General features: G+C 36.3%; 1 protein-coding gene across 8 annotated transcripts in view; it reads right to left on the bottom strand.

Moving 5' to 3' along the window:
* Positions 1 to 19,996, bottom strand: part of NSUN7 (NOP2/Sun RNA methyltransferase family member 7) — a 96,635-nt gene that overhangs the window by 21,130 nt on the left and 55,509 nt on the right. For 7 of the 8 annotated variants that reach the window (XM_005666617.3, XM_003356901.5, XM_084971892.1 and 4 more), the window contains 4 exons: positions 18,770 to 18,980; positions 16,996 to 17,139; positions 13,606 to 13,707; positions 11,358 to 11,475 (listed from right to left, as the gene is read on the bottom strand). In XM_005666617.3, coding sequence (XP_005666674.2) covers positions 11,358 to 11,475; positions 13,606 to 13,707; positions 16,996 to 17,139; positions 18,770 to 18,980 — 575 coding nt within the window. Of the gene's footprint in view, positions 1 to 11,357; positions 12,806 to 12,980; positions 13,708 to 16,995; positions 17,140 to 18,769; positions 18,981 to 19,996 lie in introns of all 8 variants that reach the window. The other variant, XR_014812348.1, reaches the window with a different exon arrangement.

Below are 19,996 nucleotides of genomic sequence, written 5' to 3'. Positions count from 1 at the left end.
TCTGTAATTCACTGTGCCTGGCTGGAGGATTGAACCCATGCTTCAGCAGTGACCTAAGCCATTGCAGAGACAACCTTGAGTCCTTAACCCACTGCACTATAGAATGAATTCCAGTTGGTGACATTTAAATGAGGTTTTGAATTTATAATTTATCTTGGAATGGGTGAAGACTTGAATATGGTGGAGTAAGGTGAATATATTTCACATATGAAACAGACACCAATTTTAGGGGGCTAGAGAGGATAGACTAATGTGGATTCAATAGTGTCCCCTCAAAATTCATGTCTGTAGACTGGCTGAATGGATACAAAAACAAGACCCATATGTATATACTGTCTTAGACCCACTTCAGTTCTAGGGACACATATAAATTGAAAGCATAAGGATGGAAGAAAATATTGCATGCAAATATGGAATTAAGAGAAAGTTGGAGTTGCAATATTCATATCAGACAAAATAAACCTCAAAATAATGTATAGAGACAAAGTAGGACATTACAGAATGATCAAAGAATCAATCCAAGAAGATATAACAATTGTAAATACATATGCACCTAACATAGGATCACCTCAATATATAAGGCAACTGCTAACAACCTTAAAAGGAGAAATTGACAATAACACAGTAGTAGTGAGGGATGTTAACATCCCACATACAGTGATGAAGATTATCCAGACAGAAAATAAACAAGGAAACATAGGCTCTAAATGATGCATTAGACCAGATGGATGTAAACGATATTTATAGAACATTCCATCCAAAAGCAGCACAAAACACATTCTTCTCAAGTGCACATGGAACATTCTCTAGGCTAGATCACATTCTGAGCCACAAATCAAGCCTCAGTAAACTGAAGAAAACTGAAATCATATCAAGCATTGTTTCCCACAACAACGCAATATAGCTGGAAATCAACAAGAAAAAAACTGCAAAAATCACCAACATATACAGACTAAACAACATGCTTCTAAACAACCATTTGATCACTGAAGAAATAAAAGAGGAAATTTAAAAATACCTAGAAGCACATGACAACAAAGACACAGCAATCTAAAAACCTATGGGTTGCATCAAAAGCAGTTCTAAGAGGGAAGTTTATAGCAATAGGAGCCTACCTCAGAAAACAAGAAAAGGCTCAAAAAAACAACCCAGCTTTACATCTAGCAGCCAGAAAAAGAAGAACAGACAAACCCAAAGTTAGCAGAAGGAAGGAAATCATAAAGATCAGAGCAGAAATCAATGAAATAGAAATGAAGAAAACTACAGAAAAGATCAATGAAACTAAAAGCTGGTGCTTTGAAAAGATCAGCAAAATTGAGAAACCCTTAGCCAGACTTATCAAGAAAAAAAGAAGACTCAAATCAGTAAGATTAGAAATGAAAAAGTAGAAGTTACAATGGACATCACAGAAATACAAAGGATCCTAAGAGACTACGATGTGCAACTATATGCCAATAAAATGGACAACCTAGAAGAAATGGACAAATTCTTAGAAAAGTACAAGCTTCCAAGACTAAATCAATATGAAATAGAAAAGATGAATGGATCAATCACAAGTACTGAAATTGAAACTGTGATTAAAAAACTTCCAACAGAAAATCTTTGCAAGTGACAAGGGATTAATCTCCAAAATTTATAAACACCTTCTGCAGTTCAATCCCAAAAAAACAAACAACCCCATCAAAAAGTGGCCAGAAGATCTAAACAGACACTTCTCCAAAGAAGACATACAAATGGCCAAAAAACACCATGAAAAGATGTTCAGCATCACTCATTATTAGAGAAATGCAAATCAAAACTACTCTGAGGTACCACCTTATACCAGCCAGAATGACCATCATCCAAAAGTCTACAAACAATAAGTGTTGGAGAGGGTGTAGAGAAAAAGGAACCCTATTACACTGCTGGTGAGAATGTAAATTGGTGCAACCACTGCAGAAAACAGTATGGAGATTCCTCAGAAAACTAAACATAGAATTACCATTTGATCCAGCAATCCCACTCCTGGGCACCTATCCAGCGAAAACCACGACTCACAAAGACACATGTACTCCGATGTTCACTGCAGCACTATTTGCAATAGCCAAGACATAGAAGCAACCTAAATGTCCATCAACAGAGGAGTGGATCAAGAAGATGTGGTACCTATACACGATGGAATATGACTGAGCCATAAAAAGGAATGAAATAGTGGCATTTGTAGCAACACAGATGGACTTAGAAATTATCATGCTAAGCGAAATTAGTCAATAAGATACCAACAGCATATGCTATCACTTATATGTGAAATCTATATATAGGAAGATGTGATTATATATATTAGTCATAAAAAAGAGGAAACATTGCTATTTGTAGTAACATGGGTGGACCTAGGGAACATTATACTGAGTGAGGTCAGACAGAGAGAGACAAATATTATATCCTTATATGTGGAATCTATATATAATACAAATGAATATATGTATATATATATATGAGAAACAGACTCACAAACATAGAACAGAAACTTATGGTTAGCAAAGGGGAAAGGGAAAGGAAGAAGGGACAAATCAGGAATATTGTATTAAAATTCAAACTACTATATGTAAAATAGATAAGCAACAAAAATTTACTGTATAGCAAAGAGAACTATATTCAATGCCCTGTAAAAACATGTAATGGAAAATAAACTGGAAAAAATACATATATAACTAAACCACTTTGCTGTACACCTGAAATTACCACAATATTGTAAATCAACTATATGTCAATTCTAAAAATAGCAATAAAGAGGATTAAGATGGCGGAGTAGAAGGACTGGAGCTCACTTTCTCTCATAAAAGCAACAAAATTATAACCAATTGCTAAACTACCTTCAACCAAATAGACTGTAAACTATCAAAAACAATACCCTAATCCAAAAGACAAAGAAGAGGCCACATCAAGACAGTAGGAGGGGAGATTAGGCAATATAAGCAACCCCATATTGGCCAGGTGGTGGCCCACAGACTGGAAACAACTGTATCACAGAGATTCACCTACAGGGGGTAGGTGAGTCACCTATCAGGTTCCCACGCCTGGGGATCTGGCAGTGGGAGAAGGAGCCCCTGGAGCATTTGGCATTGAAGGCCTATGGGGCTTGTGCACAGGAACTCCACAGGACAGCGTGAAATGGAGACCCCATTCTTGAAAGGTGAACACAGGCTTTCATATGCACTGGTCCCAGGGCAAAGCAGATAATCCACAGGAATCTGGGCCAGACCTTCCTGCAGTTTTTCGAGGATCTCCTAGGAAAATAGGGGGTGACTGCAGCTAGTTGTGGAAGGACACTGGAGGCAAAGGTCTCAGGAATAATCATCAGCATGAACTCCTACAGGTGACCATTTTGGAAAAATATGGCCCCACCCATCAGGGCTAAGAAGCCCCAAGCCAAACAATAATACAGGTGGGAACAGAGCCCCATCCATCAGAAAAGAGGCTGCCTAAAGACCTCCTAGGCACACAACCACCTCTAATCTTACCCTGAGACAAGACCCCACCCACCAGATGGATAAGAATCAGCACCACCTACCAGTGGGTAGGCACCAGTTTCTCCCACCAGGAAGCCTGCAGCAAGCCCCCATAACAACTTCAGCCACAAGGGGTGCAGACATCAGAAGCAAAAGAGGCTACAATGCTATTGTCTGCAAAAAGGAGACCACACCAAAAATCTATACAAGATGAAAAGGCAGAGAATTATGACTCAAATAAGGGAACAACAACAACAACAACAAAATCCCCAGAAAAACAGCTAAGTGATCTGGAGATTATCGACCTCCATGAAAAAAACTTTAGACTGATGATAGTAAAGAAGATTCAAAATCTTGGAAATAAACTGGAGGCAAAGATTGATAAACTGCAAGAAACACTGAGCAAAGAAATAGAAGATTTAAGGATTTAGCAAGCAGAGATGCAAAATACAGTAACTGAAATAAAAATCACTAGAAGCAACCAACAGCCGAATACAGGATGCAGAACAACAAATAAGTGAGGTGGAAGACGGACTGGGGGGAATCACTGATATGGGACAGACAAGATAAAAAAAGATTGAAAAGAAATGAAGACAGTCTAAGAGAACTCCAGGACAACATTAAATGAACCAAAATCTATATCATATGGGGTGTCAGATGGAGAAGTGAGAAAGGGCCAGGGAAAATATTGGAAGAAATGACAGCCAAAAACTTCCCTAAAAAGGGAGAGGAATCACTCACTCAAATCCAGGAAGCACAATGAGAGCCATATAAAATAAAGCCAAGGAGAGGAGTTCCCGTCATGGCGCAGCAGAAATGAATCTAACTAGGAACCATGAAGTTGTGGGTTCAATCGCTGGCCTTGCTCAGTGGGTTAAGGATCTGGCATTGCCGTAAGCTGTGGTGTAGGTCACAGATGTGGCTTGAATCCTACATTGCTGTGACTGTGGCGTAGGCTGGCAGCTATAGCTCCGATTTGGCCCCTAGCCTGGGAACCACCATATGCTATGGGTGCAGCCCTATAAAGCAAAATAAAATAATAAAATAAAATAAACCCAAGGAGGAACACCCAAGACATGTATTCATCAAACTGACCAAAATTAAAGACAAAGCAAAAACACTGAAAGGAGCTAAGGAAAAGACAAAAATAACATACAGGAAAACCCTGATAAGGTTATTGGCAAATTTTTCAGCAGAAACTCTGCAGGCTAGAAGGGAGTGGCACAATATACTTAAAGTGATGACAGGAAAAAACCTTCAGGATTACTCTACCCAGCAAGGCTCTCATTCAGATTTGAAGGAGACATCAAAAGCTTTATAGACAAGCGAGAGCTAAAAGAATTCTAGGAGTTCCCATCATGGCACAGTGTTTAATGAATCCGACTAAGAACCATGAGATTGCAGGTTCTATCCCTGGCCTTGCTTAGTGGGTTAAGGATCCGGCATTGCCATGAGCTGTAGTGTAGGTTGCAGACATGGCTCGGATCCAGCATTGCTGTGGCTCTGGCGTAGGCCGGTGGCCATAGCTCTGATTCGACCCCTAGCCTGGGAATCTCCATATGCCGAGGGAGCAGCCCAAGAAATGGCAAAAATACAAAGAAAAAAAAAAAAGAATTCTACTGCTAAACCAACTTTACAACAAATACTAAAGGAACTTCTCTAGGTGGAGAAGAAAAGGCCACCACTAAAAACAAAAATATTGCAAGTAACACGGCTCATAAGTAAAGGCATGCATATAAAGGTGGGAAATCTTCCATGCACAAATATGCTACCAAAATCTGAAATCTTGAAAAGAGGGGGGTATAAATGCAGGACACCGGAGATATACTTGCAATTAAGAGACCAACAATTTAAAACAATCTTATATATATAAACTCCTATATTAAAATGCCATGGTATCTGCAAACCAAGAATCTACAAGAGATACACACACAAATAAGCAGAAGCAATCCAAACACAACACTAAAGATAGTCATCAAACCACAAGAGAACAGACCAAGAGAAGAAGGGAAGAAAAAAGACCAACAGAAGCAAATCAAAAACTATTAACAAAATGGCAAAAAGAACATACATATAAATAATTACCTTAAATGTAAACAGACTAAATGCCTCAACCAAAAGACATAGACTGACTGAATGGATACCAAAAACAAACAAAAAAAAACAAACCCATACGCATGTGCCTTCAAGAGATCCACTTCAGTTCTAGGGACACATACAAATTGAAAGTAAGAAGATGGAAGAAAATATTCTATGCAAATGGGAATCAAAAGAAAACTGGAGTAGCAATACTCAGACAAAACAGACCTTAAAATAATATTATAAGAGACAAAGGATCCATCAAGAAGATATGACAGTTGTAAATATATATGCACCCAACATGGGATCACCTCAATATATAAGGCAACTGCTAACAACCTTAAAAGGAGAAATTGACAATAACACAATAGCAGGGGATGTTAACAAACCACTTACAGCAGTGGACAGATCATCCAGACAGAAAACAAAGAACATAGGCCTTAAATGATGCATTAGAGTAGGTGGACATAATAGATATTTATAGAATATTCCATCCAAAAGCAGCAAAAAACACATTCTTTTCAAGTGCATGCGGAACATTCTCTAGGATAGTCACATCCTGGACCACAAATCAAGCCTCAGTAAATTTAAGAAAACTGAAATTATTCATATCAAGCATCTTTTCTGACCACATTGCTATATGACTGGAAATCAAAAAGAAAAAAAATTCCAAAAAACACCCACATGTGTAGACTAAACAACACGCTACTAAACAATCAATGGACCACTGAAGAAATCAAAGAGGAAGTTAAAAAAATACCTAAAAGCAAATGACAGAAGAGACCCAACAATCCAAAACCTATGTGATGCAGCAAAAGCAGTTCTAAAAAGGAAGTTTATAGCAATACAAGCCTACCTTCAAGAAACAAGATCAAATAAACAACGTGACTTAACACCTAAAGCAACTAGAGAGAGAAGAGACAAAAACTAAAGTTAGCACAAGGAAAGAAATCAAAGATCAGAGCAGAAATAAATGAAATAGAAACAAAAAAAAATAGAAAAGACCAATGAAACTAAAAATTGATTCTTTGAAAAGGTCAATAAAATTGATAAACCCTTATCCAGACTTACCAAGAAAGAAAGAGGACTCATAAAATTAGCAATGAAAAAAAAGAAGTTACAATGGACATCACAGAAATACAAAGGATTGTAAGAGACTAGTACAAGGCAACTGCTAACAACCTTAAAAGGAGAAGGCTAACTAGATGCCAATAAAATGGACAACTTAGAAGAAATGGACAAATTCTTAGAAAAGTACAGTCTTCTAAGAGTAAATCAAGATGAAATAGAAAATATGAATTGACCAATCACATGTGAAATTGAAACTGTGATTTAAAAACTTCTAACAAAAGTCCAAGACCAGATGGCTTCACAGGTGAATTCTATCAAACATTTAGAGAAGAGCTAACACCTATCCTTCTAAAACTCTTCCAAAATATTGCAGAGGAAGGAACACTCCCAAACTCATTCTATGAGGCCACCATTAAAATGGTTTTGACACCAAAACCAGACAAAGATACCACAAAAAAAAAATTACATGCCAATATCACTGATTAACATAGATGCAAAAATCATCAACAAAGTACTAGCAAACTGAATCCAACAATACATTAAACGGATTGTACAACAAGATAAAGTGAGATTTATCCCAGGGATACAAGGATTCTTCAATATCTGCAAATCAATCAGTGTGATATACAACATAAACAAACTGAAAAATAAAAACCATATGATCCTCTCAATAGATGCAGAAAAAGCTTTTGACAAAAAATCCAACACTCATTTCTGATAAAAACCCTACAAAAAGTGGGCACAGAGGGAATCTACATAAACATAATAAAGGCCATATATGACAAACCCACAGCTAATATCATTCTCAATAGCAAAAAGCTGAAAGCATTCTTGCTAAGATCAGGAACAAGACAAGGATGTCTCATCTCACCACTACTCTTCAACATAGTTTTGGAAGTCCTAGCCATGGCAATCAGAGAAGAAAAAGAAATAAAAGGAATCCAAATTGGAAAGGAAAAAGTAAAACTATCTCTGTTTGCAGATGACATGATGCTATACCTAGAAAATCCTAAAGATGCCACCAGAAAACTGTTAGACCTCATCAGTGAATTTGGTAAAGTTGCAGGATACAAAATTAATACACAGAAATTGATGCATTTCTATATACTAACAATGAAAGATCAGAAAGAGAAATTAGGGAAACAAACCCATTTACCATCATATCAAAAAAAAATCAAATACCTAGAAATAAACCTATCTAAAAAGACAAAAGACCTGTACTCTGAAACCTGTAAGATGCTGATGAAAGAAATCAAAGACTACACAAACAGATGGGAAGACATACCATGCTCTTTGATTGGAAGAATCGATACTGTCAAAATGACTATTCTACCCAAGGAAATCTACATATTCAATGCAATCCATATCAAATAAATTACCAAGGATATTTTTCACAGAACTAGAACAAAATATTTTAAAGTTTGATTGGAAACACAAAAGACCCAGAATATGCACAGCCATCTTGAGAAAGAAAAATGGAGCTGGAGGAATCAGGCTCCCTGGCTTCAGACTATACTACAAAGCTACAGTCATCAAAACCATACAGTACTGGCACAAAGACAGAAATATAGATCAGTGAAACATGATAGAAAGCCCAGAATTAAACCCACGCACCTACAGTCATCTAATCTATGACAAAGGAGGCAAGAATATACAGTGGAGAAAAGACAGTCCCTTCAATAAGTGGTTCTGGGAAAACTGAACAGCTACATGTAAAAGAATGAAATTACATGTAACGCCATACCAAAAATAAACTCAAAATGATTAAAGGCCTAAATATAAGACTGGACACTATAAAACTCTTAAAGGAAAACACAGGCCAAACACTTTCTGACATAAACCACAGCAGTATCCTCTCAGATCCACCTTCTAGAGTAATGATGATAAAAACAAAAATAAACAAATGGGACCTAAATAAACTTAACAGGTTTTGTACAGCAAAGGAAACCCTAAACAAAATGAAAAGACAACCCACAGAATGAGAGAAAATATTTGCAAGCAATAAGGAATTTATCTCCAAAATTTATAAACACCTCTTGCAGCTAGCTCAATAACAAACAAATAACCCCATCAAAATATGGGCAGAAGTTCTAAGCAGACAGTTCTCCGAAGAAGACATACAGATGGCAAAAAAAAAAAAAAAAACCACACATGAAACATCACTAATTATTAGAGAAATGCAAATTAAAACTACTATGACGTATCACCTTACACCAGCCAGAATGGCCATCATCAAAAAGTCTACACAGAGTTCTCATCATGGCACAGCAGAAACAAATCCTACTAGTATCCATGAGGATTCAGGTTTGATCCTTGGCCTCACTCAGTGGGTTAAGGGTCTGGCATTGCCATGAACTGTGGTGTAGGTCACAGACGCCACTCAGTTCCCGCATTGCTGTGGCTGTGTAGACCAGAAGCTGTTGCTCCAATTTTACCCCTAGCCTGGGAAACTCTTTATGCCATGGGTATGGCCCTAAAAAGAAAAAAAAAAAAAGTCTAGAAACAATAAATGTTGAAGAGGATGTGGAGAAAAGGGAACCCTATTACACTGATAAGTGGGAATGTAAACTGGTGCAACCACTATGGAAAACAGAATGGGGATTCCTCAAAAAACTAAAAATAGAACTGCCATTTGACCCAGCAATCCCACTGCTGGGCATCTATTCAGAGAAAAGCATGACTCGAAAAGATACACGAACTCCAGTGTTTACTGCAGCACTATATATATACAATAGCCAAGACATGGGAGCAACCTAAATGTCCATCAACAGAGGAGTGGATGAAGAAGATGTGGTACATATACACAATTTAATATGACTGAGCCATAAAAAGGAATGAAATGGCATTTGCAGCAACATGGAAGGACCTAGAAATTATCATGCTAAGTGAGGTTATTAGTGACATCATATATATGTGGAATATGAATATGTATGTCACTTATATGTGGAACCTAAAAAAAGGATACAATGAACTTCTTTGCAGAACAGATACTGACTCACAGATTTTGAAAAACTTCTGGTTTCCAAAGCAGACAGGGTGTGGGGTGGAGCGGATGGGCTGGGGATTTGGGTGGAAATGCTAGAAAATTGGGTTGTGATGATTGTTGTACAACTATAAATGTAATAAAACTCACTGAGTTTAAAACATAAAAATACCAATAAAAATATAATGAAATAAAATGCACAAAGATGTCCCTCTATTTTTGCCACATTATATTCTTAGAAACCCTGACAGACAAGAGACAAGTCAAGTCACCCACACTGTTGAATTTGGTTATATACTTGCAATAATTCTCTTTGCCACTAGATGGTGATTTAGCTAATGCTGCATTGAGAAGCTGACAGAAATAAGGTTGGCTATTTGCTACCAACAAGAATTACTCAATAAGGAAGTAAAGAAGTGAAATAAGACAGTGGTTAACATGCTCACTTGTGAAATGGCAAAGGAAAAACAGCAAATTAAAAGGAGAGAGCAAATTATATACATATTAAGATCTACTATACAAATTACAAGCAAAGTTCAGAACAATGGAATTGAGTAAAAAATGGGAGACATTTTAAAATAACTTACTGTCATGGTCTTGAAGAACTAATTGGTGTCATATCTTCTTAAGTCTACTTCTTATCTTGATGTCCAGAGTTCAGATGGAGTATTACTCTTTTTCTTCTCTGCCCCTAATTTAGCATTTACCTAGTTTATTACAGTGTTACCCATAGAAGCTACTGTGGTTATCCAGGTTATTTTTATCTTAGTCCTTGTGGGTGTCAGAGGCTAAACAGGTCTGAGAAATGTATGTTTTCAAATGACAAGCGTCTAATTTTCTCTCTACTTTCTAAAGTTATTTGATGCTTCAGTAGTTTTACATAAAACTCAGAGTATAAAGTTTATACTCAATTTACCCAGAAATCAATCAAGTCAAGGCTCAAATGCCTTTAGTCTTACTTAACAACAAGAAGAATCTTTTTAGTGTACTAAAGAATGCACATGCCAAGCTTTCCAGAACCTACTTTAAAGTTATAAGAAGTTAAACTATTTGGTCATACTAAAGTCTAACAAAAAGGAAGTGAAATGTCTTCCACTTGTAGCTTAAAAAATCATAATTTTCCATTTTCTTTTTTTTTGTTTGTTTGTTTGTTTGTTTTGTCTTTTTCTTCTTTCTTTTCTTTTTTTTTTTTTTTTTGTCTTTTTTGCTATTTCTTGGGCCGCTCCTGCGGCATATGGAGGTTCCCAGGCTAGGGGTCCAATGGGAGCTGTAGCCACCGGCCTACACCAGAGCCACAGCAACTCGGGATCCGAGCCGCGTCTGCAACCTATACCACAGCTCATGGCAACGCCGGATCGTTAACCCACTGAGCAAGGGCAGGGACCGAACTCGCAACCTCATGGTTCCTAGTCGGATTCATTAACCACTGCGCCACGACGGGAACTCCCTCTTTTTTTTTTTTTAATTTAGTTCTCCTTATTTTCCACATTCATACCATGGGAGGTTATCTTTTTTTTTTTTTTTTTTTCCCACTGTACTGCAAGGGGGTCAGGTTATCCTTACATGTATACACTACAATTACATTTTTTCCCCCACCCTTTCTTCTGTTGCAATATGAGTATCTAGACAAAGTTCTCAATGCTATTCAGCAGGATCTCCTTGTAAATCTATTCTAATAATTTTCCATTTTCAAAAATATTTGGTTGAGTTGTTTAGAAGAATCCTTCCTTTCTTACCTATAGGGTTGTACTTTACTCCCAGGGTCTTGAAATTCCAGTGCCTTCTTAACAACAGTTTCATTTTCTTCTGGATAAACTGAACATGTGCAATAAACAACTGCTTGAGCTCTAGTAACTATATTTAAAGAAGATGGAATTAATATAACGAACCCATTAACAATCCTAAACAAATCGTTATGGTTTCAAATAACACAGTCTGTTTGTACTAATACCTCACGGTTTTGATGGGAATGATTTTTAGACACTTGCACAGCTCCCCTTTTAAAGCATGTATCAGTAGTCTGTGGCCAATAAGTAAATCTACCTGAATTATATGGAAATTGAAAATCTAATCAATGTGACCAATCTAATTACAAACACAAATACCATATATCACCATAAGACTGACACTTTTAGCCATTCTTCCACAAGCCATATTGTGTGATTAGTTAAAAGGACTCTAGAAACAGGCAGACTTAGATATGAATGCCAATTCTGTTACTTACTGCAGTATGAACCTGGGAAAAATCACTTAAACTGTCTGATTTTCAACTGTAAAATGAGGTAGTTTTACTACCTGCCATTCACTCACAGTTATTGAGGAACTACTATGTGCTAACCATTGGTCTAGCCATTCAATATATACACACAAAAATCCCTGCCCCAGGGAGCTTATTTTCTGTTTTACTGCTAGATATAAATAAATAGGAAAATTATGTAGCATTAGGAGGTGACAAATGCTATAGAGAAAATCAAAGCAGACACAGACGATGATTAATTACAAGAGATGATACTGTAATTTTAAAGAGAATAATCAGAGAAAGAATTTTTTAAATGTACTATTCACCAACTCTAACCAACCATTTACACACATACGTATACATACTATCATACTCAAATCAATGTTTACTAATAGCATTAAAAGGGCAGAACTCCTCTGTATTTTCTACTTTGCCTTCTTTCTACTTCATGTATGCTGTATCTTTATGCATTCAATTATCTATACCCTATACTTACTTTTGAGTCTTTGGAGGTCAGGATTTATCCACATTCATCTCCCTAACAACCACTTTAATATCCGACCCAAAGTAGGCATTTGATAATCATGCACTGAATTAATAAAAAGTTTACGTAACTTCTCAGGGAGTTCTAGATTTCCACATCCATGTGTGGAAGGGCCTTGGTACTCAAAATCCAAATCTAATATAAATACTTAAAAAGCCTTGTTACTCAGACTTCAAGAGATCTAGGCTTTATCTGTAATTGTATCTCTCTATTCTCTTTTCAGTACCAAGAGAAGTAAAAGTTTGACTAAAATCTGGATTGGAGAAGCGTTGTTAGGGGCAGCCACAATGACAACAGAAAAGTTACATCAAAAAACACCAAAGACAGAGTTCCCATCATGGCTCAGTGGTTAACGAATCCGACTAGGAACCATGAGGTTGTGGGTTCGATCCCTGGCCTTGCTCAGTGGGTTAAGGATCCAGCGTTGCCATGAGCTGTAGTGTAGGTCGCAGGTGCGGCTTGGATCCCGAGTTGCTGTGGCTCTGGTGTAGGTCAGCGGCTACACCTCAGATTGGACCCCTAGCCTGGGAACCTCCATATGCCATGAGTGTGGCCCTAAAGACAAAAAGACAAAACAAACAAACAAACCCCCCCCACACACACAAACAAAAAAACACAACAAAGAATAGAAATACAAAAGATGAAACTGTACAAGACAGTACATAAGCATTTCACTTCAGCATTAAGAAACTGTTAATTATTCTTGTTAATCTATGTTAAAAATTATAGTATAGAGTTCCCATCATGGCGCAGTGGTTAACAAATCCGACTAGGAACCATGAGGTTGCAGGTTCGGTCCCTGGTCTTGCTCAGTGGGTTAAGGATCCAGCGTTGCTGTGAGCTGTGGTGTAGGCTGCAGATGTGGCTCAGATCCAGTGTTGCTATGGCTCTGGCATAGGCTGGCGACTAGAGCTCCGATTCGACCCCTAGCCTGGGAACCTCCATATGCCACGGGAGCGGCCCTAGAAAAGGCAAAAAGACAACAAAAATAAAAAAATAAAAAATAAAATTAAAGTAAAGCTTATGTTTAAGACAAATTAAATTGGTAAAAATAAATATTTTGTTATTTGAAGGAAATAAGACTGTTGTTCTGGAAAATTTACTTATGGTCCATACATCATTGCCTGACTATAACAGATAAATGAAGTACTAATGTTTCTAAGATTTACAATATATTTTCAGATTGCACTAATAAACTTACATTTCATTGCATGTGTTAGCTGTTCATATTGCTGTTGAGCAAGAACATGAAGTTTATCTTCTGATGTGCCTCCTTGAGAGAAATCTTTAAGTAAACCTGTATCTAAAAGCAAATAAATGATATTAAATATGCCACTATCAAATGTTTTCTCATATACTGCTATTATCATACTATTTAATTTTTAATCATTTTCCTATTAATGAGTTTCATGGAAAATATTTATTAAAACTAGATAGACAGTATTATAAAAATGCTGATTTAAAATTTTAAGAACTGAATTGACAATAGTAATTTTGCTTCATTTTAATATTATTTTTCCTTTTTTGTCCTAAGTTCATATGATGCAGTCATCCAACGAGCCAAAATAAGTCATTTAGTACAGAAGATAGAATGCAGTCTGGAGACTAATAGAGGGAAAAAAGATTTTATTTTCCAAGGTAGAAACTGGTGGGCTATAGTCAGCTCTGAGTAAGAAAGAACACAAAAAGATACAGTTATTATTACCTAAGAAAATTTTGAAAGAAAAACTTCAGGGAAACATATATGTCTTCATAACAGATTAAGAAACCAACAGATTAGGAGATTCTTATAGTAATTTTTTAAATTTCTAAAGCTATTTTTAATATATTTCTTGATAATATAAGACATGGTGAATAATATTTTATATAGATTATTTTATTCAGCAACCCCTTGAAGCATTATTACCTCTTATAACATTGATAAACCTGTTTAAGCATACATTAAACAACTGTCCAAGATCACATAGCTACTAGTTTAGAGCCAGATTCTCATTGGAAATCTGACCAAACTTCTAACCTCTGTTTCTTTCTGCCTCTCAATAACTCCCTGGAGAGCCAATTATTTATACCATAAATTTGGCTGTTCCCCATTCCAGGAATATCACTGAAGGTTAATTAAACTCCATTTTTTTTCCAATTTAGTTTTTACGAGAGAAGGTGAGCTTCAGTCCTTCTATTCCGCCATCTTAATCCCGTCTCTGGTTTAGCTTCACACTTCATATTTTTCTAACTCTTTAACCAATTTTTAAAGGACTATTCACATATTACTATATTCTAAAATTATGCCATTTACCTTTTTCACCAATTTAAAAATAATTCCAAGTTATTATCAAAGATCAACTTTATATATTCCTCAAGTGGGATTTTTATGAAAACCATTAATATTTTTCAATGTTAAAATGTTCTAATTTATAATTTCTCATGATGTTAAAATGAGAAATTTATAATTTCTCATGACTAAGTCTTTTGGAGTCATCCCCACTAAATTTATGACTAATATTCTACCTACTAATAATCAGTAGTCAGCAGTTCCTTATTTGTTCTGGCCATTCCTCCTCAGAGTACAGCTTCCTTCAAAACCCTTCTTTTTTCCAGGTTTGCCAAAGACCGCTTCTGGCTTATCCTGTCACTTCTTCACCAAGGCTTTCAAAATATTAGAAACATCTCAGAAACTTTTTATTTTCCCTCTTTCTGTCATTTGTAGTTCCCTTTGGGCTTTTCCCTCCAGCCTCTAGCTTATTTTTAACCTACGGTTTATTTTGTTCTGCATCCCCACTTCAAGATGGCCAGGATAAAGCCAGAGTCTCATAGTTCTAAGCTCTAGTTCTCTTGACTACAATGCTTATTGTGGCTGCAGTATTTCTTCCTGCCTCTTTCAAAGACTAATTCTTCTTCTTTAATCATTTCCCAACTTCTGTAGTATAAGAATTTTCTCAGACTACCATACTCCCACATGAGTTGGTTATTCTGCTTAACTCTCTTGGAAGGAAATTTTCTGCAGCAAGACAGAATTCCACATGGTTCAAGGTAAGTCCAGTTAAAAATCCTGTGGTATGGTGGAATACTTTCTATAGTGCAGTATAGTTGAATGTGTTATCTAATCTGAATTTGAATTCTATCTTCCCCATTTTCTAGCTACATGATCTCAGTCAACTTACTAAATTTCTCTGAATCTTGTGGGTTTTTTTTCCTTTATAAAATAGAGATAATTAAATAACACTATCCTCACACAAAGTTATTGTGAATATTAAACTACACTGCATGAACACTACCTAGAATACTGATTGGGACACAGTTGTATTCAATAAATATTAGTTTCTTGGAGTTCCCGTTGTGGCAGGGTGGTTAACGAATCCGACTAGGAACCATGAGGTTGTGGGTTCGGTCCCTGGCCTTCCTCAGTGGGTCAAGGATCCGGCGTTGCCGTGAGCTGTGGTGTAGGTCGCAGATGCGGCTCAGATCTGGTGTTGCTGTGGCTCTGGCATAGGCCAGCAGCTACAGCTCCGATGAGACCCCTAGACTGGGAACCTCCATATGCTGCGGGAGCAGCCCTATAAAAGGCAAATAAATAAATAAATATTAGGTTTTTTTCCCTCAATTTCTTTTTCTTCATTTTTAATTCTGCCCTTGCTAGAAAAAGAAAACAGCTTTCGGCATATTCTGAATGTTAGTGGAATGTCGTCTTTGTCTAATATTCTAGTTAATCTTACCTATGCTTTTCAATATAAGCAAGGGATTAGAGTAAGAATCACTTTCAGTTAACATACTGTGAATGACAGCATGATTCGAAGCACCAGAATCAGAGCAGTTGTGTTTAAATTGAGGCTCTGAAACTTATTATTCAAAAGACTATGAAAGGCTTCAACTTCTCTGAGCCTCAGATTATGTATTTGTAAAACAGAAATAATAAGAGTAACTCCTTCATTTAGTTCTTGTGAGGATTTGATGAAATAATCCAAGCAAGGTGCTTAGTTCAGTGCCTTATATGTAAGTGTTCAATAAATGTTAATATTAAATAATATTGCTTAATTTATTAAAAATGCAAATAAAATATTCTCATAATTAATATTTATATCGTACACATACATACTGAGGGTGAATGGTGTTTGAAATAGTCTGATATAATTTAATTGGGATCATTTTAGAGCACAGGATCCAGAGTCAGACAGATCTAAATCTGAATCCTAGCTCTGTTACCAACAAGTTATGTGACCTTATAAAAATGAATGAATCTGACCTCAGTTTTTCATCTATAAAATGCTGATAAATTTTAGTGCCTATATCTCAAGCTCTGCTATATACCAGAATAGCAAACTGGCCATCATATTTCTGACTGTCTGTATCACTCAAATTATTAAACCTTTTGAATATCCTCCTTGCTCATATCTCACAGAATTGGTACAAAGATTAAATGAGGTAATAGAAGTAAAATACTTTATATATAATAAGTGCTTTATAAATGGAAGCTATTCATTAATCAGATGCCTCTGTCATTTTAAATGATTTCAAATAATTTCATTTAAAGATATTAAGTTTCAATTATTCAGAACTGCATATCAATAATTTAGAAATTAAAAATTAAAACAAGTACCTTCATGCTCATTTAAAATAAATTCTACTGGATTACTAACACCCAGCCCTGAACAACGAGGTAGCAGTAGAATTACTTTAACTTTCTGTAATCTATGATCCTTTGATTCAAGGTTAATAAACGTCTCATGAAGGATTTCAATATCTGGTAGAAAAAGCAAAGAAAATGTAAATATATTAATTAAAAATGTTAATGCAATATGTAATTTATCATTGTTCATTTTTAAATCCTCAACCCAACAAAAAGTCATTTTAATGCAGTCAGAAAAGAGGATTCTTCTCTGATAACATCCTAAAGGTCGTACATGAATTCTCTTAACAGAGTTCTTTCTCCTTCACTTGAAAGTACAATTTTGAAGTTTAAATATCTTCTACATAAAGTATAATTTAAAACTTCCATTCAGAACTTCTGATTCCATTTAAAGTAGTGTGATGTAATGTAATGTAGGGAATTGGGTTTTAGAGGCAGGAATGCCCAAGTCTGACTCCCAATTTCACTATTTACTATCTATGCGACTTGTCTGTCTAAGCCTCCATTTCATTATCTGTATAATGGGATAATAATGCCAACAGCTCTCTAATTGTCATGAAGATTGAGATAACATAGTTAGGCTTATCAGGATGCCTAGTGTACAGTAAATGCTCAGTGCTGGTTATTTCCCTTTCCTATTTGTTATAGCCCCTTCTATATTCTGTTTTCACCAGGGGGAAAAAGAAGTTATGCTATACAGTTGTCCATTGCAGATAACTCAATTCTACTTACTGTCTCTCAGATCTGTGAATCTGTAAAAAGATTTGTTTAGTTTTTCAGCCTCATTGAGCCTATAATAAAATGTTATCTTTTGTCACAGCATGATCCAACAGAAAAAAATTTTTTTTTTTAAATAAGAAGCCTGGTGCAGCAGAAGCAAATCCGACTAGGAACCATGAGGTTGTGAGTTCGATCCCTGGCCTTGCTCAGTGGGTTAAGGATCTGGCATTGCCATGAGCTGGAGTGTAGGTCACAGACCCAGCTCAGATCTTGTGTGGCTGTGGCTCTGGTGTAGGCTGACAGCCATAGCTCTCATTAGACCCCTAGCCTGGGAACCCCCATATGCCACGGGAGCAGCCCTAAAAAGCAAAAAATAGATAAATTAATTAATTAAAATAAGAAGCCTAAGGATTTAGCATCTGATCCTAGATTTTATCTTTGTCCCTTAAGCACTCCTATGATTGTGTTCTTATTTATTAAAAGATGACAGGGAGTTCCCATTGTGGCTCAGCAGAAACAAATCCAACTAGTATCCATGAGGATGTGGGTTAGATCCCTGGCCTCACTCAATGGGTTAAGGATCTGGCATTGCCATGAGCTGGAGTGTAGGTCACAGACTCCGCTGGATTCCCGAGTTGCTGTGACACAGGCCGGCAGCTATAGCTCTGATTCAACCCCTAGCCTGGGAACTTCCATACGCTGCAGGTGTGGCCCTAAAAAGAAAAAAAAAAAAAAAAAAAAAGACAATTTTTACCACTTGCTTTAATCATTATCTGAACCTCAAATTGTACAGTAGCTAAATGTCAAGCAATATACCAAAGTGCCAATATATTAATTTTAACTGCAGTTGTTTAACCAATGTTAAGCAATAAGAACAGCACAATATAATATGGATTAGTGAGGATTTCAGAGTATAGTTCATATATAGAGTTTTACATTATGAAAAAATACAAATTCAAATATTTATTAATATTTATGAATCTTAGAGAATATTAACGCCAAACAAATAAACATGTGTACATACTTTTACATCCCATTTTTGTGAAAAGCTTCTTCAGGTCAGGATCCTTAGCTTGTGATTGTACCCCACATACAAATATTTTTGAGGTATTATTATTTGTTAAGATTGACATATGGGCAACTGTGTACCATGAACCCGTATTGACCATTAAGATATCATCATCCATATTTAATAAAGCCTTTACAGAATGGACAGCGAGACTTCGAGATTTGTCCTACAAGACAATGGTATGATTAGAATTTCAAAGGGTTTGACTAGAAGCATGTATTTACTTTTTTTTTGCCTTAGGTAACACAAAGTATTGGTGGGAATGTTGAAGAGATACCTAACCCATGTGAGTTTTAAACATCTTAATATATGATAAAATGTAATGTTAACAAAGGTAACTGATATAAACTGATTTAAAACAACATCCAAACTTTGGCCTAAATCATGACTGTTATCATTTAACTTTTAAACAGTGATAAGGCAATGCTAAAATCCCCCAAATGTGTAACAGGTTACCAATGTCCTGTCTTAGCTCCCATTTTTAAGCCTTCATGAAAATGCATTCATCTGCTACTGCCAGTCCTTCTTTCCCATTACGCTGTCATCTAAATTGCTGCTAGTTCACAGAGATTAAACAATGGATGACAAGCTTATAAAAGGGGGTTACACAGATGAGTTTCTGCAGCTGATCTCAGTGCTTGAGAAGGTATCATTACAAAATAAGGCCGAAAGACTCTGCCCAAGAATGTGGGTGCAGGGAAGGGATTAAGCTTAGAAGACCAAGTTGAATTTGAAGTAAGAATTGGAATCTAAGGTCCTAAAAATTAATTTAACCTAATCTCTTGGGAATTTTCTTTCTTATTCTATTGAAACAACATTACACCTCACATTCTCTTCCTTCACTGATAGCCACGATGCATGTCTTACAAACCACAGGTGTAAGACAATAGTAAGGAGATAATGGGCAAGTATTACACATAGCATTTTCAAATGCAGGATGGCACCAGCATCTTCCCCAGAAATGGAAGGAAGAAAAGGAATCATTGTGCCTTCTTTTGAATCCTCCCTTGAAAAAGAAAAACAGCCTTTCAGATGCAGCCAATACAAGTTCCCCTCAACCTCCCCCACCCCATGGTGTCTAGGAAGGAGAAAATGTTCTTTTCAAAATGCTCATTTCACACGGCACTAAGATGCCAAAGTATAACAGGAACACTGATTGTAGGGGCATTCATTTTACTCAAG

The sequence above is a fragment of the Sus scrofa genome, chromosome 8 (genome assembly GCF_054392235.1).
Source record: "Sus scrofa isolate SSC_HxYL_T2T_F1_AM1 chromosome 8, Sscrofa_HxYL_maternal_Yorkshire_Landrace_v2.0, whole genome shotgun sequence".
Taxonomy (NCBI): Eukaryota; Metazoa; Chordata; class Mammalia; order Artiodactyla; family Suidae; genus Sus; species Sus scrofa.
The sequence above is the reverse complement of the archived record's forward strand: the minus strand, read 5'-3'. Positions and strand labels throughout refer to the sequence as shown.